The 24,158-nt window shown below is 42.5% G+C and overlaps 2 protein-coding genes across 9 annotated transcripts in view; one reads left to right on the top strand and one right to left on the bottom strand.

Annotated features, from left to right (window-relative positions):
• The window catches only part of ITPR1 (inositol 1,4,5-trisphosphate receptor type 1), a 209,969-nt gene extending 206,646 nt beyond the window's left edge, over nucleotides 1–3,323 (bottom strand). For 6 of the 7 annotated variants that reach the window (XM_081183917.1, XM_081183920.1, XM_081183921.1 and 3 more), the window contains exon 1: nucleotides 3,118–3,323. The gene's annotated coding sequence lies outside the window, so the exon portion shown is untranslated. Of the gene's footprint in view, nucleotides 1–114; nucleotides 222–3,117 lie in introns of all 7 variants that reach the window. The other variant, XM_081183918.1, reaches the window with a different exon arrangement.
• A 15,592-nt stretch (nucleotides 3,324–18,915) lies between these two features.
• The window catches only part of SUMF1 (sulfatase modifying factor 1), a 61,825-nt gene continuing 56,582 nt past the window's right edge, over nucleotides 18,916–24,158 (top strand). Inside the window, exon 1 of one of the 2 annotated variants that reach the window (XM_081184307.1) lies at nucleotides 18,916–19,182. In XM_081184307.1, the coding sequence (XP_081040433.1) occupies nucleotides 18,955–19,182 (228 nt within the window). In that variant the 5' untranslated portion in view covers nucleotides 18,916–18,954. The remainder of the gene's footprint in view (nucleotides 19,183–24,158) is intronic. The other variant, XM_081184306.1, reaches the window with a different exon arrangement.

Below are 24,158 nucleotides of genomic sequence, written 5' to 3'. Positions count from 1 at the left end.
GATCAACAGCTAGAGACTTCATTGTGATGAATTCAGACAGTGAACTCAGTGGGGCTTCCTTCTGAATTGACATGCACAGGATTGTATTAATAACGGGTAGGATGCAGTACTGACCAAGTCAATATCCCATTGATTTGAATGTGCAGCCTACAGATCTAGCAAGGTCACTGAAAGTAGACTCCACTCTTGGAAGAGAAGCTTATTCCACCTATCACAAGGATCTAAAAAGTGAAGGTGGGGAGAGAGAGAATATTACATTTACAAATGATTAAAGTGGAATATTGATCAGCATTAAAATCCATGCATGCAAATATTGGCTTTGCTTAAATTGAAGTTTTTCTCTACTTCTCCCCATCATCCAAGCAATTTTAGGGATACTTGGAATATATGGAGACACCCTTTAATAAGTCTTACGAACAGCAATAAAGGGGAGAGGATCACAGCAATTCCCTCAACCTCAACTTGCTCATCTTTAAAACGGAACACCCACACTCATAGGGTTGTTGTGCAGATGTGTTACCTATTGCAGCAAACATCAGTCTCTTTACCTACAGACTGGAAAACAGCCCAAGAGGCCTGCCGTTTCCTGGTTCCATTCTGGAATTATTTTTGACAAATGAAGTGTTGTGGTGCCTAACAGCTAGGTAAAATAGCAGAAAGAAGTATTAAAGATGGAATTCTGAAATACTGATTGGTGGGAGAGAGAAACGCTTTGCTAAGGAAGAATCAGCATGCCTTGGGCAAAGGGAAGTCCTGTATCACTAGTCTTTTAGATTTAAGTGTGATAAACAGGTTGACTGGATGGTCTTGTACAGCGAATACTTAGGCTGTCAAAAAGTCTGTCACTAAAGGTGAAGTGGCAGTCACTAGATAAGACAGGTACACTTATGCATCAGCAACTGGTCAAAACAAACAAGCAACAGATCATAAAGCATTAAGTGGACAATAATTGCAGTGCAGGAATGTATACTGTGGCGCCCCAGCAAGGATCTGTACTGGTACCAATGCTATTTAATCTGAGTCAGGGTGAACAGTAATATAGGCAAGATCACACCAAATTATACAGATGCAAAGAGCTCTAAATGAATTACTTCATGCTGGCTGAATGGGCAATAGAACAGCAAATGGTGTTTTATATAAGCAACTATAAAGTAATGCACACTCTCAGTCACAAACTTAGATATGTTATATATTAAGCGCACACAAGCATGTACACATGCAGATGGTATCTATCTGCAATTTTCCAGGAAATAAATCTTGGGGTCTTGGTGGCAAGCTCAGTGAAAGTATTATTTAAACATCTATAGACCACTTTCATTCTAAAATATCAAGGTGTGCTGTGGCAGTAAACATGGTCAATTCCTTGCTATGTATTATTAATAAAAGGACTGAAAATAAAATGGTCAGTATCATAATGCCCTTATGTAAATATATGGTGCAGCTGCATTTGGAATTTTGTATCCAGTTCCAGCACCCTCATTAATAAAAACTAAACACTACATTAAACACTCCCCCACCTGAAAATTATTTCTCATTTTACCTATTGTTTCATTCATTGCCAACAGGTGCAGGTGTAGGGAACGGGTCTCTTAAAGATTACACATATCTCCTTTTCGTCAAACATTCAGTTTCTGCACACTGCATGTACGCAACTGTTCAGCTACTTCCACAGGAGAACTGCACCATGGACTACTGCATGTGTGAACACAACCTGGGTGTTTTGTTTGCTTTTCCCAAGAAGGCATCATTCTGACAGACTTCCACAGCATTAGAATCTCCCACCCCCCAAAAAACTAGACACCTAAATCTCTAAGCAGATGCTTCCCAAACCTTTCCCCTCCTAGGGGGCACTTGAAAATTGCTGGTGATCTTGGCCGACCACTTGATGATTTTTCTGCCTGTTGCAGCAACTGCTATGCACTGTGCTAGACACTGTATGATTTTTAATGGTATTTTTATTGCTTGTTTTATACCATGTATCACAACTTGGATCCCACAGAGTTCAAACTACAATGCAATGCGTGACACATACAAAGCCGTAAAAATACAATTTAAAAACCGATATGAATCTGTAATGTGGGTGTGCTGTGGACCATCTGAATGACGTTCATGAGTGGTCCACGGACCACAGTTTTGGAATCCTTGCCCTGAACTAGAGTGAAAGGAATTTTAAGAACCTTTAAAAAAAAAAATGAACCCATTAAAACTCCAAAAGGCAACCTTCCACATGCCCTTCGCACATTAACTCGGGCCAATTTGTGTCAGCTTCCTTCCACTCTGTTTGATGCAAAAGCAATCAAGTTAATAACTTAGGAACTCGTGTTGCTCCCCACAAGTCAGAAGTTTGCTGCCAAAAAAACAGACCTACAGAAGGCTAGAGAAGGCTCGGCTCTCGCTTAAGACGACAGCAGAGATCCGAGGGGGGGGAATCTGCCAGGGTTTCCAAGAAATGAAGGCGAGTTTAAAAACGGAAGGGGAGAGGATGTCGAGCCGCAACATCTTGCCGAGACCTTTGGGAATCACCCGTGTTTTAACCCGTCTCTCTCTTTTCCCCCCCGCCCAAACACCAACCGCACACACACAATCACACCTCTCGGATCCCCGCTCTAACACCCGCCTCCTTATCAGTTTGCTGCATCAGTAGCCATGAAGTTTTAACAAGCCGGGGGACGCCGCCTTTCAAGAGAGGTCGATGCCTTCCCCACATGATTCAAGCAGCATTTTTTTTTTTCTTCCTGTCGCTGTCAAGAGTTGCAAACTTGGGCGGTGGGGGGGGGGGCTGGATTTAGGATTCAAGAAAGGAAGGATTTAGGATTCAAGAAAGAAAGGAAAAGGGAGAGTTATTTGATCTGTTGCTTCTTTCCCCGCCGCCGCCAAAACCACAATCCCTCCTGTATAAACAGGATCAGGGTGATCTGATAATAAGAAAGGCAAGCATATATATTTAAATAACCACCCACCGCAGGAGGTTTGTAAAGGGCTGCAACGAGAAGCTTGCAAACTAAGGCGAGTCGAAGCTGAGCTTTTGAGCTTCCCCCTCCCCTGGAGGGGAAAAGCCAACTTCTGCTGCTTCTGGTCTCTTGTCACTGCCGCCCCCCGCTGCCTCTTGCCTTTTACCTGATTGCATAAGGGGCTCGGCTCGCCCTGGAGCTGGAGCGGGTTAGGAGCCGCTTTGTAATCCCATGTTCCCGGAGGAAGCCCTGTTGCCCCTGCCGAGGAGCTCCGTGAGGGATGGAGGCTCGCTAGCCCCCGCTCCGGCTCCCAACCCTCCTCAGCCAAGAGCTGGCTCAGCAGCACATCCACATGGTTACTGCACTTCTCGGGCTCTCTGCGGCTGATTATATAGTCCCCGCCGGCTCCATGGGCAATGTAGTCTCCGCCGGAAAGATCCTGCCGCCCGCTGCTAGCTGGCGGGGCCTCACCGCGGAACTACGATTCCCAGCATGCACCCCGCTCCAAGGGTGGGCTGCTGAGGGAGGCTCGCGGACGGGGCAGTGTTACACTCCTTGTGTCAGATCAAAAGGAATGTGTTGCAAATGAGCGCTGGAAGCCAAAAGTATTTCCTAAGCCGCTATTGGCTGAGCTTTTTTCCTTTATCCCCTCCCCGCTTCCGCCTGTAAACCAATTGTTTGGCCCAAAAGCAGCCCACCTTCCCCATCTCCAGTGTAGGGAGGGGGTACTCCTGTTTCCCGAAGAAAATGTGTTTCCATTCAGTTTCATAGACATGCTTCCAGAGGAATTTTGTTTGGAGCATTTATTTCCTCGCCCCCCTCCCAATACTTTTTGGAGGCGGTCAACTGTCCTTTGAGCTGTCTTGGAATCAGCCAAGAATTTCAACCATCTGTGACATTAAAAAAGAGAGAGAGTCTGTTTTGGGACAGGATTGAGCAACATGCATATGTAGTATATATTGGAAATCTCCTTGTAATAACTATTATGAAAGGAAGGGGGGGAGTGATGACAGAAAGACAACTCATTAGTCTAAGGATCAGCCAGATGTAAAAGTACGCAGCAATATGCTGGTTTGTGACAAAGGACATAAAAACACCCCATACTGCTATGAGTTTGTGGCTGGGACCAATAATTAAGGCTTGTGTGTTAAAACTGTGTGTCCGGTTCCCACATGTTAGACTCTCATCAAGACCTGCATGTGTGTAAGACACCTCTTTCATCCTAGGGAATCAACAAGTGTTAAAAACTAATTAAGTCAGGATAATTTCTTTTTGAGGTGATGGCCTGGGGATGACTCATTAAGACAACAGCAAGGATCAAAGATGAATCTCACCTGCAAATGAGTGGGCTCCCTCCCTCTCCACAGAAGATAGTTTAAAAAGACAATGCTAGCATTTTAGGTTAGAGTTTAGGGATTATGGTTAGGAGTTATGCAACAGAGTTAGTAAATTAGTCTGGAGAGAGAGAGAGCCAGAGAGCAATATTTGAGAGCAATGGCTGGCATAATGCCAAAGCTGCTGTGGCTATGGAAGACGCAAGAACCTCTGGGAGTTTTAATGCTGCAAACCCCTCCATCACAGGCTCAGGTTGTATATAGGTGCAAATAAACCATATATCATAAGGACACCGCAGTCTCTGCTATGCCTCATTTCCAAAAGGAAACACAGACCCTGGGTAGGCATGCCTGGTACCCCTGGAATCTTGCACTGCTGTGGAGAAGGGTGGTGTTTAACAATGCATTGGAAGCATATCCCCCTCTCCAAAGAATAATGGGGTCTGTAGTTTGTTAAGGTTACTGAGAGCTGTAGCTCTGTGAGTTCTCAGGATTGTCTGGGGGAAATTACTGTATGTGGCGATGGATGACTTGAATGAGATTCTAAGTGTTGTTGAGGCAGTTGGGAGCAGTGACCATAGTGCTATTAAATTAAATATACATGTAAATAGTCAATTTCCCAGAAAATGCAATGTGGTCACATTTTATTTCAAAAGAGGAAACTTCTCCCAAATGAGATTGATAAAAAATAACTTGAAAGGCAAAGTCAAGAGGGTCAAAACACTGTCCTGAAATACAAATGAATACAAATGAAGGGAATGTGTATTAAAAAGATAAATATGGATGGTTACCAGAGAAGCGGAAGGAAGTCCAAAAAGAGATAATTTGTTAAAATTTGGATAAAATTGTATAATTGTATTGGAAAATTAATAAAAAATTATGCAAACAAACAAACAAACACTGTCCTGAAAGAAATGTGGGCTGTGCAATAGTGTAGGATTACTGTTTAATGGGGTTTGCACTGAAAAACTTCCCAATTAATGGGAGGGAGGATGCCATTTGGATTTCCTCCCTCGACTATCAAGACATCTTGGTGCCAACTCTGTCCTGGTCTCTGCTTATAGTATGTTGCTTTACCAGAAGCACGTCAGTCATGTTGGGAGTTCTGCAGGGGATCAGGCTAAGCAGGATTCGACCTTGGAGCAGCAGGCTGTGGTTGATTACCTTAATTTCCAGCAAAGGTTTTATGGTTACAATCCACCAACCACTGGCACTAATAATGCACAGCACTTCCACTAACCCATGCAATCAACAGATCTAATCCCATTTAAATGCAAGCTTGATGGTTTAAGTGGTTTGTCAATGGCATCGTAAACCCCCTTAAATGGTTTTTGACTAACACTGCACAGTGTGAAGCAATGGGGAAAGTTACTTTTATTAGCAATAGCAATGGGCACATTGTTGAATTTCTGTGAAGTTTGCAGAACTGTTTTGGAGTCCTTGTCCCAAGTAGAGGGACAAGGTCACTGAATTTACGTACCACAGGAAGTAGTGTGTTAAGATTCAGCCTTTGTTTATATTCACATTTGCACCAGTGATGCACAGGGTGGCTTCAGATAGGATGGACTGAAGCCTTGGATAACTTCTCCTTGGGAAGATAGACAACACTGAACAATCCTAGATGTGCCTATAGCTTGACCCAGCATAAGACATCTAGGCTTAAACCAGAGTTTTCAAGCTCTGCAAGGAGCAAGCTACAGTTCCCATGACTCTTTTGGAGGAAACAATGAATGTTAAAGTGTGCTTTCAATGTATGGTGTGGATGATCAAAGTTGATGTAAAAATGGATTTCTTGCATCTGTAGCAGATAGGGTTATATTACCCTGAAGAAACCTTCTATTATCCTCTTACCAGGGAGTAAGTTCCATTGAATGCAATGGGGCTTATGTGTGAGTAGATATAAGTGAACTATGTAATAATGGTAAAGCATGTCATATGCTGCAAAGGGCTACTAGAATATTAGTGCATTTATATGAAGTTCATGTCTTATTTTAAAATGTGCTTTATTTCATTTTTGCAGCCCTACAAACTTCTTGTGGTTGGCAACCCAAGGAGCCGTGCTTGTTTTTTAAAATGGAAATCCTTAACAAATACTTCCCCACCCTTCTATATTGTTCAAATCACTCTGACCTTCCGTAGCTGCAGAGGTTTTTTTGTTTAAAGGGGGAGTTGTAACTAAACAAGGTTATGTAACAGCCAACATCCATCAGTTGGAACTTACTGTTGTTTAAAAGTGTATTTTATTCAAAAATCCCACTAATAGGATTAGACACAGTTCCCATTAGCAATCTTATTACTACTTGTTCACAGTACTCAGATCCCAACTTAGTTTCCCACAGGCAAGGGAAGAAGGAACATGCTCGTTTGTTTAAAAATTTCCCACTGGCATTCTTTCTTAAACAAGCATTTAAATATATAGTACATTCACACACAGTCTGGCTTATTCTATGTAGTTTCACCAAAGCAGATGTACTGAATGAAATGTGCTCATGTTCTCTTGTGTCTTCCCCAGGACTCTTCAACCTCGGGGCCCCAGATGTTGCAATACAATTCCCATCGTCTCTCACCCTTGGCTAAACTGGTTGGGGATTATGGTAGTTGTGGTAGTCCAGCAAAATCTGGGGATCCAAGGACACTGACAACAGGCTATGTGTGCAAAGTGCTTTGTCTTCAAGGTTCCCACCAGTAGAGTTCTTCCCAATGTGCTCTAACTGTGCACAATCTGCCATAGCTGTCAACTTTCCCCTTTTCTTGCGAGGAATCCTATTCGGAATAAGGGAATTTCCCTTTAAAAAGGGGAAAACGTTGACAGCTATGTCTGAGACTAGAAAAAATGTTCCCCCATACAGTACAGCCCCTCATCTAATTACGTAACAGCATCCCTGGATAGGATTTGCATATGGGTGGTATGCTGTGATTATGCCCTATCCTATACCCTACTGTAGCGACATGTAGAGCAGAGAAACAAGAGAGGAGCCCTACTGGACCAGATCAAAGACCCCTCTAGTCTAGCATCCTTTTCTCATAGTAGTCAACCAGATGCCTGTGGGAAGTCCACAAGCAAGTGGAACCTGAGTGCAACAGCACTCTTCCCATTTGTAATTCACAGCAACTGGTAATCAGAGGCATACCAACTCTGAAACTGGAAGTATACAGCCATTGTGTCTTGTAGCCATTGATAGCTTTATTCTCCATGAATTTGTCTAAGCCGCTTCTAAAGCCATCCAAGTTGGTGGCCTTCACTTCATCTTGTGGTACCAAATTCCAGAGAGAAAATGTGTGCTGCTATAGTAATTGTAAAATTATTTTTTCCTTCTCCAAGGACTTCATTTCCCACTAATTCCTTGTGTCAGCTGTGAGGTCACTGTAAAGTTGAAAAGCCTCTCCCCGTATCAACCAGCCTGGAACCAGCAATCATCATCTGAGGCCCTTATTCAAGGTCTGGAGGGTGGCAGCATGAGAATGGGCCTTTTATGTGGTGGCTCCCCGTTTATGGAATACATGCCCCAGGGAGGCTTTCCTGACACCTTTGTTACATATCTTTAGGTGCCAGGCAAAAAGCATTTCTCTTGTCCCAGGCCTTTGGCTAATTCAACAAACTATGGCCTTTGAAACTAAGGACGTGGGTGTTTATTGTTTTTGTTTGTGACTATTATATGTATTTTTCTATTGTAAACCACCCTGTGAATCCTCAGATGAAAGGAATAACAACAACAACAACAACAACAACAACAACAACAACTGGGCCATCAGTCTGAGGTCAGTGAGATACATAGGTTTGATGTATTTCAGAGGCACAGCAGGTGCTACCCCATGCCTTCACAAGCAAAGATGTTGATCCAACAATATCACTGTTAAGTTGTGGGTGAACATATCAGACGACACAGAGATTTTTCAAACAGCTCTTGTTTATTCACAGGCCAGAACAGAACTGAATTGAAGGGTTCAGCCAGCCTGCTTATATAGACCTCCACTAGAACACAACAGTAACCATTTTCTGTAACTATCCAATCACTGAACATCACTTTCAATCCCTTATTTGCATATGTGGACCTGAGTGAAAACTATCTACAGTATCCCCCTGCTGGCCCAGGGTGAGAACTTCAGTACATAACAATCACGTCCTCTGCAACTCTGGGAAAGGGGTGGGCACAACTTAGCACAGCAAGACTGGTGAGGAGATGGGACAAGGTGATGAAAACCTGCCTTTCACTGGGACCTTCCCCAGGATTCTTTTCCTTAGGTTCTCTGATCTGGGTAGGTATCTTCCCAGCTCACTGGATTCCCCCACCCCAGGTCACTCCTCTGGTCTGTCCTGTCCATCACCCCCAGGGCCCATGACAATCTGGAAGGATATAGACTATGGCAGAGCTTTCCAAATTTTTCATGTTGGTGACACACCTTTTAGACATGCATCATTCTGCGACACAGTAATTCAGTTTTACCAGCCAACCGGGAGTTAAACTAACCCTTTTCCAGCCCCCGGGGGGAGTGTGGGGAGCGTTCACAGGACACACCTACACACTGCAGCTGACACACTAACATGTCACGACACACAGATTGGGAAGCTCTGCACTATGGTATAAATGTGTTCTGCCTCTTTTTAGCCATTGCAGCAGCAGACTTTTACTAGCGTTTAGCAGATGCACCAGTGACATGTTAAGCCAGCACATCTGAGAACTTGAGCCAGGACCTCTCTTTCGGTGGTGGCAGCAGCATATCTTACATTGCACTGACATTTTCATGCCCTGTGCCAATTCTTCTTAGAAGAGAAATCCATTTTTAAAATTTGATTCAAACATCTCCAGGGCCATTGGAACAGAAATACAGCAGATGGTAGCATAAAAATGTTCTCAGAAGGAAACGTGGGAAATGCAAGGTAATGCTGCAGAACAGAATCACATCCAATGCCGACATATTTCAGCAAAGTAAACAGGACAGAGGGCTGATTCTTTAACGGTACAACCAAGACAACTGTATTCTTGTATGCCTATATCAAATGTGTGGGGAAATCTTTCTTAGCACTTAGAAGGTTGATAGAGATTAACAGGCCAATATATAAGATTTTCTCCCTAGGTCATAATACAGTACTAGAACTCAGGGTCATCCCCTGATTGGCCGGAGATTCTGGGCAGGCAGAAGAAAGCACATCGTCACACAGCGTGCAATTTCTTTACGGAATCTGCTGCCATAAGTTGCTATCAGATGGTGCCTTTAAAGGAGGTTTAGACAAATACATACATACAAGGGCTACTAGCTTTGTACTACCCCCAGTATCAGAGGTGGTGCCTCTGAATACCAGTTGCTGGGGAGTGAGGTCTTCTGCTCTTGTCTTGCTTTATGGGCTTCCTAAAGGGATCTGTTTGGTCACTGTTGAGAACAGAATGTTGGACGTAGATGGACCTTTAGTCATACCCATTAGGGATGTTCTTATGCAAACCTCTCCACCCAGCATGCAAGTTAAACCTAACTGCTGTCAGTTTTAAACAGAGACTAAAATTAGATGAATCTAAAGTAACATCAAAATGTTAAAAGATGTTAAAAGACCTGGGAGAAAAGGAATGTCTTCATCTGCCACCAAAAAAAGTCATTAAACAAAGTTTAGTGTATAAAATAAATGAATAGTTGCATTCGAGAGTGTGTGAATCTGTGGAGGATAGAAAGCAATATATTGAAAGCAATGTCATCATTTTTTCATTTTTCATTATTTTTATACCATCTTTCTATCTTACAATACTCAAGGCGGTTTACAAGCTGAAGAAACAAAAAATGTACATCTTATAACAATCTAATGCAATAGAAAAATGTGATGATAAACAAAACTTTAAAATAAGCAACCTACATCAAAAAGTAACATTCAACAATTTTTAGAGTAGTATAAAATGATAATATCAGCATATAAAAGTTAAACAGAAATCTACTCAACAATAAATAATTTCTAAACCATAATCAATAAAACAACGGCAAGCCACAGTACATAAAATAATACAATACAAATTGAGAAGCATACAAATATATTACCTGCAACCATGAAAGCAATATATTGTCACACACCACCCCAGTCTCTGAGCAGTGCAAGATTCCAGGGGTCCAGGTGCTTGCCCAGGGTTCGTGTTTTTTTCTGAGAATGAGCCACAGCGGAGACTGTGGTGTCTTTATGATATATGGCTTATTTACACATATATACAACCTGAGCCTATGATGGAAGTGTTCACAGCATTAACATCCCAAAAGGGTCTTGCTTCTCCAGTGGCCACAGGCTTTGATTCAAGCATAAATCAGCCATGGTTTCTTCTCTGCCTCTTCAGCCCATAGCTTTTTTTCCAGGTGACACATTACACATACTTTTCAATTCTAAACTCTGGTTTTTGTCCCACTAACTATCCAAGAGAGGGTAGAGGACCCCCACTCCCTTTGGCACAGAGGCCCCTTTCCTTAGCTCTCTTAATGGACCATCCCCCAGGTGACCACTTCATGAGAAAGATATATTGATTTATATTTTCACAGTTGCTGGGATTATAGGGATTACAAGTCAAACTCATCACAATATTATTAAATGCCTGTTGATCAGCAGCAACACAGGGTGAAGGCTAGAGGGTTGTGTTTGGGAACAAGCCTACTGGATTGGATACACATTTGGACTGTGTCCACATTATACCTTTTCAGAACATTTGAAGTACATTCCTTCCCTCAACAAATTCTGGGCAGTGTAGTTTGCTAAGGGTTGCTGGGAACTGTAGTTCTGTAAGGGGTAAACTACATTGCCCAGAATTCTTTGTGGGAGAGAATGTGTTTTAAATGTGCTTTAGAGGTATACTGTGAACGCATCCTTTCTGAATGTAGTTTCTGAATTCTGTTCCTCACCCAAAAAAGTGGTGGAAAGGTGGAATGATTGTTCTGTGCACTTCACACCAGGGAATACAAACAACCCATTATTACAAGATGAAAGGATATTTAGCACAGCCCTGACCCAAAAAACAACATGAGAAAATTGGCTTCCTAATTAAATTTGATCTCAGTTTGTTTTTGTTTTACTCTCCTGCTTTGCTAAAGATGTCACAATGCTGGAGGGAACCAAGACAGATAAACGGAAACCATACTTGTGCAAGCTTTCAGCTCTGTATTCTTAACTCCCTGGAAACTTCCAAGGCTGGGGGAAAGAACTTTGTTAATATGTTCCTATCCAAATCCTAAAGACAACAAATCATTCCTATGCCTTCGTTATAAGAGGCTGCTTATTTTTATTTCACAGGACAAAATAAATGTTCTGTTCAAATTAAGATGACATTTAATATGCTTTAACTGTAAAAATGAATTAATGAATATTTCTTTTCTTTTGAGGGCTGATCCTGCATTCCCAGTGTCTGGCTGCCTGCCTGCCTGCCTGCCTGCCTGTTGAACTCACCATTCTCAACATCTTCCATCTCCCCTGTAGCTTTCCATGCTTAGATCTTAAGTACCTTATTTGGGGAAAAAAAGCTCCACTGAAATGATTATGACAGTGTGGCAGATTCATGTCATACATCAAAAAAAAAAAAAAAAAAAAATCATGGGAACTGTAGTTTCCCTTTCACAGAGACACAATTCCCCAAACTTTTAACAAACTACAGTAAGTAAGTAAGGTGCACAGGACTAGCACCACCTCTTTTCCTGTAGTAGTAGTAGTAGTAGTAGTAATACAGTGGTACCTTGGTTCTCAAACGCCTTGGTACTCACACAACTTGGAACCCAAACACTGCAAACTCGAAAGTAAGTGTTTCAGTTTGCAAACTTTTTTTTGGAAGCTGGACATGCTCCGTTTTGAGTGCCACACTTCCATTTTGAGTGTTATGCCGACGTCTGTCTGTTTTTGCTATTTATTTTGCATTTTTGTTTTTGCGGCTCTTTTTGTATGTGTGTGACTGTGTGGAACCCAGTTCAGCTATTGATTGACTGATTGTATGGCTGCAGTACACTGTTTATTGCTTTCATTTTATGGATCAATGGTCTCATTAGATAGTAAAATTCATGTTAATTTGCTGTTTTAGGGATTGTTTTTTAAAAGTCTGGAACGGATCAGTCGATTTTGCAGTCCTTTCCATGAGAACGCGTGCCTTGGTTATTGAATACTTTGGTTTGGGAAAGGACTTCCGGAACGGATTAAGTTTGAGAATCAAGGTACCACTGTAATAATAATAATAATAATAATAATAATAATAATAATAATAATACATTTTAATATCTAGGTAAACAAGCATAGAACACCCCAAATAAAAACTACAGGATGCAAAAAAGAAGAAATAGAAATAAAGTGGTACTTCAGGTTAAGAACTTAATTCGTTCTGGAGGACTGTTCTTAACCTGAAACTATTCTTAACCTGAGGTACCATTTTAGCTAATGGGGCCTCCCATTAAACTATGTATCAGTATTGTGCTTTGTCCAGTCTGGTCAATCTGAACTGGGCCATCTTTCTACATCCTTGTTTGCCTCATGGACCACCCCACTTGAACATGCCCTTGCATAGCCTTGCATGTTCCTTGTTTGGGGCTCTGTTTCCCCGTACCTAGGATTGGCCTTGGATAGTCCTGCTTTTCTCCATGCTACCACTGGCAAATACCCAGATCCCACCTAGCGCATGTAGGACCCAATGGTTGAAATTCAGTTTGGCAGCTCTGTGCCTTTGGATCCCATCATCTCCAAGTATTGTAAGGAGTTGCATTTGCCTTGGATAGAAATGAGCTGAAGGGAAATGATTTGTTGCAAATGCAGTTGGACGTACCTTGCTTTTTAGCTCATTTAGTGATCTAAATGAAAGCTTAAAAGTGAATGTCTGATGTGTTCATTTCCTCTTTATGACACATCATGAGTTTTTCTATTAAGTGCGATGGAGTTTTTATAGAACCAGGACTATGTGCAGACCCTTAAGATGGGAGATAGCTTTTGCTTTTGAAATTGTAACTCATCCCACTGCAACAAGGGTGAGCCAGTACCAGATTTAGGGCGATGTGGGTGGTTCCCCTGCACAGGGTGCCGAGCCGAGGGGGTGCAAATAAGAGAAGATTAAAAAGGAATTATTGTGAAAATAAGAATATTTTGTCCTTGATCAGGGTGCCATATTACCAAGTCTACCCTGGGTGAGCTGCTGGTGGTGGCAGGCTTTCAACACCTTTAGCTGCTTTGGATGCACATCTGGATGAGTACCCCTTTCTACCCTGTAATTATTACTTGAGTTCTGTTGCAACATCTGGGTATGTCTTTTCATGTAGGTGAACGTGCACATTCTGATTAAGGGACGCCAGTGGTTGCAACGCTGCTCAGAGCTTGAGTTGAATTGCTAACAGAAAATATAATAAGAATAATAAGAATAAGAATAATTTATTATTTCTACCCTGCCCATCTGGCTGGGTTTCCCCAGCCACTCTGGGCAGCTTTCAACACAACATTAAAAACAGAATAAAACTTCAAACATTAAAAACTTCCCTAAACAGGGCTGCCTTCAGATGTCTTCTAAAAGTTGGATAGTTGTTTTTTTCCTTGACATCTGATGAGAGGGCGTTCCACAGGGTGGGCACCACTACCAAGAAGGCCCTCTCTGCCTGGTTCCCTTTAACCTCACTTCTTGCAAATATTAAGCTGTAATCTAATTGTTACAACGGCGAGAATTAGGGTTTCCAGATGGCTTCTGTTTTAGGTAGTGCCCCCTGTTTTAAAGGATTATCTCCCATGTCACAAATTCACAGGCCTTCAAAACACTTTAACTACTATTTATTTACAAGAAGCATAGCCAGAAATATTGATTTCGTACTCTAGGTTGCAGGCTTTATTCTCCTCTTCTCTCTCACACATTCACACTATGGGTAAAATGGAGATAATAGGATGAGTCTCTATGATGGGGTGGGGGAGCCTATAGACTCATTTCCTCAGACTTTCCCCCAAATATAGACAGTGTGGGATGTGGCTGGCAGGGGATGTGGCAGTGAGATCATAAGCAAGATTATCCATTAACAGCTGCTATTGATTTCAGTGGGATTTACTTCCACATAACTGTGCTTGCAGGCTAAGAAATTTATTAGACTACAATCTTTTGCCAACTACAGTCCACTTCATCAGGTGAATGAAGCCTTATTCTCCTGCAATTTCCAGTTCACTAAGAAGAGGGATTTATTGTTAAACCATTCTGGAAATTGCAGTTCTGTGAGAGGAATAGGTGTCTCCTAACTATGCTAAGCACCCTTAACAAACTATAGTTCCCAGGATTCTTTGGGGGGAAATATTGACTGTTTTAAGTGGTATGATACTGCTTTTGATGTATAGTGCAGATGGGGCCTCACTAACAATGTGTGTGTATAAACACAGTGTAACACTTTATTTATCTCAAGTAGTGAGCTGTGATGCACACACATTTATGGCACAATAATGTGCTAGTTTTTAAATGCCACAAGGCTTTTTAGTTGCTTATGCTACAGGAGACTAACATGGCCACTCCTTTAGAAATTATAATTATGCTGAAGTCTTACAGTCCACGAGGGCATATTAATCCTCCCCTGCCCCCCCCCCAAATCTGTAAAGTAAATATGACCAAAAATAAATAGATAAACATAAAGGATCCAATACCTGATCAAAAAGTAATGAACTGTAATTATGCTTAAAGTTGGTAAACAGTAGTTCTGATATTGGGATTCACTGTGGGAAAAAATATGAATAATACATGAGAGCTGTAGTCCCAAACACACTCACTAGGGACTATGTTCTGTTGAACTCAATAAATCTGTTTATGATCACGTTGCAAGAGCTTCCAAACAGTGTGCAGTGTTTTAAGAGCTACAGGAAACAATACAAGTTTTTTGAACGAACTTCATAATTGCAAAAACACAAGACATTGCAAAACTGGCACAGTGTTTCAGAAACAATTAGGTACATCAATAGTTTGGAAGATCTGGTCCATTGTAATTTCACAGCTTTTTCTAATTACTATTTTCCCATTTCTGACTTGACTGAATATATTTCTCTTTAATTCAGCATAAACAAGCCGTTATGAATTCCAGACATTAGTATACTGAGATAGTGGTCCTCTGCCATTGTCCTTTTAGTTAACATACACAATAACATTAAATGCTTCTTGTGGGGAAAACAGTCCATCTTTATCATGGGTGTAATTTGGAAAAATGGGTGAAAATGCACTAGTCTATGTCTTGAGCTGCTCATTCTCCATGTCTGGATTGTTTAGAGTTAGCACACCAGTTGCACTGGGTGGCTTAGAAACAGTCCAAGGCTAAATGCCTGGAACACAATTCATTTACCCTCACCTTCTCCAAGGAATGTGTGTATGTACATGGGGTTTTTGCTCAGTGCAAGGTAGCAGCAAAGAAGCTAAAGGTTACATACTGTATGGTTCAATATAGTATGGTGAGCCAGCATGGTAAAGTGCTAGTGGATTTCTCTGTATACTTGTATCTTTACAAGGTTTACTTTTAAGACCAGAAGAACTGTATTATAGTAGATTAGTTCGTGATGTGTCAGCATCTCCTAAAGTTTATGTAGCTAGCGTGTTTATGTTTGTGCCACGAGACTTTATATTCTAAACTGAACTGATTGAGATAGGAGTTTTCTTAACTGGGAACTCTGGAAAAGGCTGACTATTAGAGAGCAGGAAAACTGTGATGTTCTGCTTGAACACTCTGCTCAGAGATGGATTTAGGGGAACACAACCAGTTCTCCCACACTAGACACCAAGCTGAGAGGGTGCCACAGTAGACATTGCAACAATGGGAGGCAATGGGAGGCAAGAGACGGGGTGGTGTAATATCAACAACAGATGGTGGGCCCAAGTCTCTAACACAGGCTTCCTCAACCTCGGCCCTCCAGATGTTTTGAGACTACAATTCCCATCATCCCTGACCACTGGTCCTGCTAGCTAGGGATCATAAGAGTTGTAGGCCAAAAACGAGGGGCCACTAGGGGCGCATCGTGAGATGGCTGACAATAACATCTCTCCGACCCATAGGAGGTAATTAGGAGGGTGTGATGGGAGTAAATAGCCTCCCTACCCCCCCCAAGGTTATGGGGAGGCTGCCCTTGCCTGCTGTGCCCTATACCACCCCCAAATTTGTGGGGATGAGGGCACTAGGCAGAATGCCCTCCTGTGGATCTCGGTGCTTCTGGACGCTGTCTCTGATCCGCGCCGCTAGCTGCAAGAACTTCAAAAGGAACAATTAGGAAGAAGCAAATGCACATATTTCAAGGAAGGAGGGGGAGTAAAGACTGCTAACTGAAGAGTTATCTGATAAACAAGACGAGTCGGAGGAACAAGAATCAATCATGAGAAGATATGCCAAGACTCGGTATGGCAAAGGGACTGGATGGGGGAGGGGGAAAAAAACTTTCCTTTCTTTCCTCTATGTGATTAAACAAGAATCCCCCCCCCACAAGTCAGAAATGCCGTTTTAATGACTTAAGCTGTGGATTTACGACTGTGTGGAGATGAATTTTCTAACCAAAGCATGTTTTAAGAAGAGCGTGGAAAGTTTAAGAGTTTTTGAATGACGCAGTTAAAAATATCGTCACCATGTTGGCAAGCTCTGTCGGAGGACTTGAATCTGGGAGGAAGAAAAGAGCTGTTTTTATATTGTGGGTGAGACTCCTCAGTGGGACTTAAGAACGACAGATCCTGAGATTAATGATGGAAAGAGCGATGTTATTTATGAAAGTGATGATATATGGAAACCATCTCGATATGAGGATTGGACGAACGGAAAAATCCACACAGGATATAATTGGTGTTTATCTGCTTAAGGAGATTATCAGAAGAGATCATAAAGAAAAAAATAAAAAATATACGAACAAGATGAGATGTGGAAACAGCAAGATAAGACTGGATAGAATTATGAACTTTATTTGGACTGATTTGGACACTAACACAGTAGCAAGAAGATGATCGGAATCCCCCTTCGGAACTTGAAATATGGGTCCCCTCAACAAAAATTTAAAATTTGGCTTTGTAATTCGGAATTTATGTGATGTGATTTGATTTGATTTGATTGGTCGGTTAATAAAAATTATTTTTTTAAAAAAAAAGGAGTTGTAGGCCAAAAACATCTGGAAGGCCAAGGTTGAGGAAGCCTGCTCTAACAGGTTCATGGGCCAACTGACTTCTACAAGTCAAAACATTTATCTTCCCCTTGGCCATTCTGTTCGTGTGTTAGTTTCCCCCACAACTGTAATACTCCCAAAAAAGTTTATGATAACAGTCCCTTGTGGCCCCTTTCATACTGTTCCAAACTGTGATCACTGAGTGGCTGATCGGGGCTTTACTTTTTGATCTGCATTGTTTTAAGGGGGGAAAAAAGATATTTGGAACTGTGTTTCTGGATCTATGTGTTGATTAGTTTTATTCTTTAATCCCTGGAAGAGAGAGAGATTTGTGCTTGTGGCATGTCCAACATATATAGTGGTACGCCCCTAAGCCGGCAGTTATGAGAAACTTGGTTGATTTTGGAGTTTTAGTGGGTACCACACCATCCATGTGTCACCTTTAACATAATTTATTGGGTGTGTGAGGAAACTAATTTTGGGACTGACTGATTGTGCAATTAGTTCTAGGCCATCTCCTCTATTTCTTTACCACAATCAGTTTCCCATAATTTCCTGAGACTTTGTATAGTACCCATGTCTAAATATAACAATATTCCATCAATATTAGAGACCAAACTTGTATTACTGAATCAATATCTGTCAGCTAGATACCCTAAGGCAAGCAAAGGAGGTAGGGTTTACTCTTTCATTTTAGCTTGTGCAAAGGATCCAGCTCAGGTTAATAATGCAGTTTTTAAACAGATTGGAATATTTAATTCTCTCTGTATGTATTTTGTGAGTATCGTACGCAATCTGGTTTAATCTGAGGTTAGAATGTTAAGTGGCATCTGATGCATTTCTTATGCAGCAGAAGCTTCCGGGAAGAGCCACAGGTCAGGGAAAGCGCTCGTGCTTTGCATTCACAAGGCGCAATACTCTGCTCTCAGAGATGCTGTCAAAAAGGGTCGTAAGAGGGGGAACGGATGAGATGCCCATAGAGCCCGGATAACGTGGGCAGCGAGAACCAACGATTACTTCCAAGGTCGCTTCACACGTTCGTATTTAATGAGAAAAAGAGGGCAGCCTTCAAAGTGGCAAGGGCAATACTTAGCCAGATGCAACGGAAGACGGGCTCCTGCGCTTCTTCAAATTAACCTAGAACAAAATTCAGCAGGTGTTCAACTTCTTTTACCTCTGGAGCCGTTTGCCGTATGCTTTAACCCAGCTTGCTACCTGCGCGCATGGGTCTGATTTCACAGCGCCAAGTGGAGCGAGAGAGAAGGCGAATAACATGGTCAGGAGGGAAATGCATAAGGAAGCGCGACTGCGAGAATGAAAGCAGGAAATGGGTTTAAGAAGGAACAGGTTTGCATTTCTTTGAGGAGCGGGGCTCGCGCTCCCAGCCCTTTCTTTTACTTTTCTCTTTCTCCTCCCCCCCCCCCCGCCCCAATCATTTGCCGCGGGAGACGAAAACCGCGGGGAGCCAGTTCCCTTGGAATCCGCGATCCCGAAGAAAGATGCTTAAAGTTCCAGAGGGAAGCCAGAGGAGGAAGAGGGAGAAAGAGACGCCGAGAGAAGTCAGCTGACCGCTTTGGCTTCACGTGACGTCCCAGTCAACATGGCTGCGCCCAGGCACAGGCCGCTTTGGTTCGCTCTCGCTTGCTGGGCTGTGTGGCTCCGCGCCGCCGTGTGCTTGGAGGGAGGCCAAGGCACTTGTGGCTGCAGCAGCGCCAACCGGGCGAGCGGCGAAGAAGCAGCCGCGAGGAAGTACTCCCTGGAGGCCAATGTCGCCCATCAGCCAAGAGGCGGGCCGGAAAGCCCGCAATCGAAAGAGGAGGGCAGGCAGGTAGGTGGGTCAAGCGAAAGCGGCCGAAGGATAGCTGTGGGGAGAAGAAGGGGGCGGTACAGATGGTGGCACCGCAGAGACCAGATTAGGAGCACGGCGAAGTTTGGTGAACTTGTTCCAGTGGACTCTGCGGATGGCATTTGATCCGAACCAATGGCTTCAAGGTATAAGAAAGGAGATTACCACGGAACAACTTTCTGACTGTTCAGCAGTGGAACAGACTCCCACAAGAGTTGGCCGGCTTCCTTGGTGACTGGATGGCCATCTGTCATGTATGATCTAGCTGAGATTCCTACATTGCAGGAGGTTGGGCTACATGACCCAGTCAGAGTCCTTTCCAACTCTACAATATGATCCCAAGAGGACCTCAAGCAAGGTTACCCAGGAGGTATCCTTAGAAGTGCTATGTGAACAAGTGTGGCTGTGTGCCTAAGTCTAAGGCATATTATAGCCTTCCTCTGTGTGTATCCTTGAGTACCACCAGAAAAAAAACACCACTGGCATTTCTCAGCCTGGTGTCATCCAGATAATTAGGGCTACAATTCGCATCATCTTTTCCTGCCTGCCAGGCTGACTGAGGAGCTCTAGGGAAGTGGCTGGGCAAAGGCAAAATCACTCAGACCTGTGCCTAGAAAGCACGACTAGTGGAAAACCTCTTGGCCCTGTGCTCTCTAGGCATGGGGCAAACAGAAATGGGGATAAGCCCTTATTGTGGAGGTAGCCATAGGTTTTCCTCTTCATCTAACATATCACATGAGAGCTGGGTTGATCAAAATACCATTTCCCCAGCTACCTTTGTTTAGTTTGTTGTAAAAAGGCCACATTTTCTCATTAATAAACTTAAGTAACTGTGACAACACCCACATCCACAACATCTTGTGGACTTTTTGTTATTTCTATCAATAATATCACCGTTCTATACCTCAGAAAGCAGAAATGGAATGATTTGTACAAGTTCTTTTTCACAGCTCATGAGGATCCTAGGAGCTTGATTGCTTCACAAATTTGATCTGGTCTGGAATTTAGATTCTCCTGTTCATTGTTGGGTATAGCCACGCCGGCCCAACTGCACTGGCTGCCAGTTAGTTTCTGAGCCCAATTAAAAATGCTGTTTTTGACTTATAAAGCCTTAAATGGCTCAGGACTGCAATACCTCAAGGACTGCCTCTCCCCATATGAACTGACCCAGAACCAGTAATCATCATCTGAGGCCCTTCTTTATGTGCCTTCTCCACAAGAGGTCCAGAGGGTGGAAATATAAAAATGAGCCTTTTCTTTGGTGGCTCCCCACGTGTGCAATTCTCTCCCTCAGGGAGGCTTGTCTGGCGCCTTCATTACATATCTTTAGGCACTTAGGTGAAAACATTTCTCTTTAATCAGGCCTTATAATACTTACAATAATAGTAATAATGCCTAACAACTCATTGATTTGAAACAGGAGCACCATTAATGTGATATCATTCAAAGATCTCAGGCAAATCACTTTCTCAGCCCTCAATGGGTATTATTTATTTTATTTATTAATTAAATTTATATACACTCTTCATCACATGATCTTGGGGTGGTTCACATAATAAAATACAACATAAAAACACAGGTAAATAATTAAAGCAAAAACAATAAAATAATACTCCCCTTCCCACAGACACCTTTAAAAGGCTGTAGAATATTAATCAGTCCAAGGCCTGGTTGAAGAGGAACGTTTTCACCTGGAGCCTAAAATATATATAATGAAGGCGCCAGACAAACCTCCCTGGGGAGAGCATTCCACGAACGGGGAGCCACCACAGAAAAGGCCAGTTCTTGTGTTGCCATCCTCCAGACCTCGTGTGGAGGAGGCACAGGAAGAAGGGTCTCAGATGATGCATGCAGAGTCCAGGACTCTGAAACTGAGGATTGCAAATGGGATTCCTTCATTCAGGCAGAACATGCATGCAGTCCAGTGCTGGAATGCTCAGATCCTTAAAAATATGTTAGCCCACACATAAGATATGAAACTGTCTTCAGATCTGCACACAGCTACCCTAGAGTTTGATGCTGTTGCTGTCTTGACCACTGAATTCTGAACTGTCTAGTAGAATAAAGGTCTGGTTGCATGGTACTAAGTGCAGCTTGATAAAGAGTCTATCCCAATGAAAATATATATGATTGCGTTGTTAATTTTAATGGGAAGACTGATATCTAGCAAGCATGACTGGGTCTGGGATGACCACTGTCAATGCTAAATAGAATTCATTTCTGAGAATGCTCGTACAGTTCTGCCAGTCTTTTTTGGGTTGGTTGTAAGGTAATTAGAATTTCCAACTTTCTTTTAGGATTCTGGAAGGAGCATGGCAAATCTAAGGTTATTGGCATGATTGTATTTTGTGTGGATATGATTTTAAGCAAGTTTCTAGAAGACCATATGATTGCAAAAGAAGTGAAATTGAATCCCAGGACCCGTTCACACACCATTGGCAAAGAAAGAGTCCTGACATTGGTGTCTCCTCATGGTGTCTGAACGTGACATCTGGACAGGTGTGGTGCCCTAGCTTTTCCCAAGTCTCCATGGTTGAAGTCATTGAAGTGCTTCCTAAGACCACTAAATAAAGACAGGAAGCATACATTTAATTCAGTGGCTGTCCTATTCTTGGGGCTTCTGGCAATTTGAAGATACCTTCTTACTTCTTACTATATTATATAATCAGACTTCTAGCCTGCAGCTGCTTTTTTGCATATACAGTAGTAGGTGTCTTTGGGAGGGCGTGTGCCAACTGCAGTATGGGCAGTGGGTAGTTATCTAAGAGCTGGTGGGCAATTTCTGCTAGAGGAAGAATGTATTACATAGCACACATGTACAATACGTTCATAAATTGCAGGGTTCACTCTGCATCTTATTTGCAGAGCCTTCAAATACTTAAAAGGCTTCCAGGAAGAAGAGGTATAAGTGCTTGCCTTATTACCTTACAATTGCTCATCTTTGCATTACTGAGGAGAATACAGTTCGCAGCAGTTCTGAATTTACTTAAGGAAGAGCAATTCAACTGAAGAAACTTAAGTAGGGCTTTGGAATCTAGTTCCTTAAAGGGTTTCAAGAACAGTTTGGTAGAGCTTGTTGAAGATGCTCCCCATCCCAATAATTGCTAAGAGTCTTGGCAGACCATGCAATGATTTTTCTGCCTGTGGTGGCAATTGTAATGCACTATGCGAGATGCTATATGATTTTTAATAGTATTTTCTTGCTTCTTTTATTTCTTATATTATATTTCATTGTAAAGGTAAAGGAACCTTGGACAGTTAAGTCCAGTTGAATTCGACTATGGGGTGTGGCGCTCATCTCCGCTTTTAGGCTGAGGTAGCCAGTGTTTGTCCGCAGACAGCTTTTCCGGGTCATGTGGCCAATATGACTAAACTGCTTCTGGTGCACAAAACACCGGAACACCATGTTGAGCGCCAGAGTGCACAGAAACACTGTTTACTTTCCTGCCACAGCAGTACCTATTAATCTACTTACATTGGTTTGCTTTTGAATGCTAGGTTAGCAGGAGCTGGGACAAAGCAATGGGAGCCCACCCTGTCTCACAGATTCAAACTGCCCACCTTATGATTGGCAAGCCCAAGAGGCTCGGTGGTTTAGACCACAGCGCCGCCCGCATCCTGGTATATTTATATACCTTTATATTTTATTGTATTACAGATTGAATTCCATAAACATTTAATATCCCATCTTTAACCAGAAATCCACAGACAAGCTGTGGACCAGCTGAATGAAGTTTGTGGACCATTGGCGGACCACAGCTTAGGAGCAAAGTCCTTCTTCTTGCTACCTATCAGGTCATTTCCAATGTCATGCTTCTGTAAAATCAGTAGAACTAATTTGAAGCAACTGCAAAGTTGCTAGCTTGAAAGACCTTATAAACCACACTGTGGTCTGGTTTTAGCGGTTTCCAAATTATCTTCAGGAAAGATGGCATGGAAATGTGCAGTCAGTGTTTCTAGTGGTTAATTTCAGTTGTAAGCAAAATAAAACCCGGGCACTCCGTGAACCTTCTAGATTTTGTTATCTTCTGTATCCGAGATTTTAGGACAGCACATACTCATGTGCTTCCCTAATATCTCGGATACAGATAGTAGGGTGTGTTTCTGAATGTACTGAAAACTTTTTTCAAATTGAAGTACAGAGTTGACACAGTGAAAAGACACTTGATCAGCAAACCAGCAATCTCAAGTTGTCAGCAAAAGCCCAGCTGCTGCCTTTGCTCTGCTGAAGGAGCAAGCGCCTGTTCTGGCAGGGCTCTGGTGCAGAATGGAGGACTGTTTTGGGTGATGCTATACAGAATGTTGCGTATGCCTGCCAATGCTTTTTGCTGAATAGGAATTGGATCTGCAAAGCTACTGGTAGATGGATCTTGTGTGCTGCTGGAGTTTCTAGTGGTTAATTTCAGTTGTAAGCAAAATAAAACCCGGGCACTCCGTGAACCTTCTAATCGGGGGGTTGACGCCATGCAAGAGGATGAATTGTGTAATTGGGCAGTATATTTGATGCTTTGCTCAGCTCTGCCAATTCTGTCCTGATTAATTTGAGCGGCTTTGTGGCAAGCACTTTTACAAGCATGCCCCTTCATGTCATTACTCTTTGCTGAACGCCCCTGGCTGTTTCTTTTGTTGCACAGCAGCATTTAGATAAATGCTTCCCAGAACTGCACACAACCTCTCATACTGAACTTGCAGTCTCAGTTGTTGGTTGTTCCATAATTCTAAGTTACAGCAATAAGTGCAAGTGGTCCAGGACTGCAGGAGCAGCCAGTCTTTATCTCTCAACGTTTTATCATTCATTGTTTGGAAATGACTAGAACAGAACTGATGGCTGGGAATCTCTCTCTAGTCTTCCTTTTCCCAATAGAGTATGGTGAGTACAGCTATCTTTGCTGCTGTTCCTGGGACCTAGAAGTTTTCATATTCTGAGTAGGTGACGCCAGAAACTTCTATAAATGGTG

The sequence above is a fragment of the Podarcis bocagei genome (genome assembly GCF_964188305.1).
Source record: "Podarcis bocagei genome assembly, chromosome: 2".
NCBI lineage: Eukaryota > Metazoa > Chordata > Lepidosauria > Squamata > Lacertidae > Podarcis > Podarcis bocagei.
Note: the sequence above shows the minus strand (reverse complement) of the source record. Positions and strands in the feature narration are given on the sequence as shown.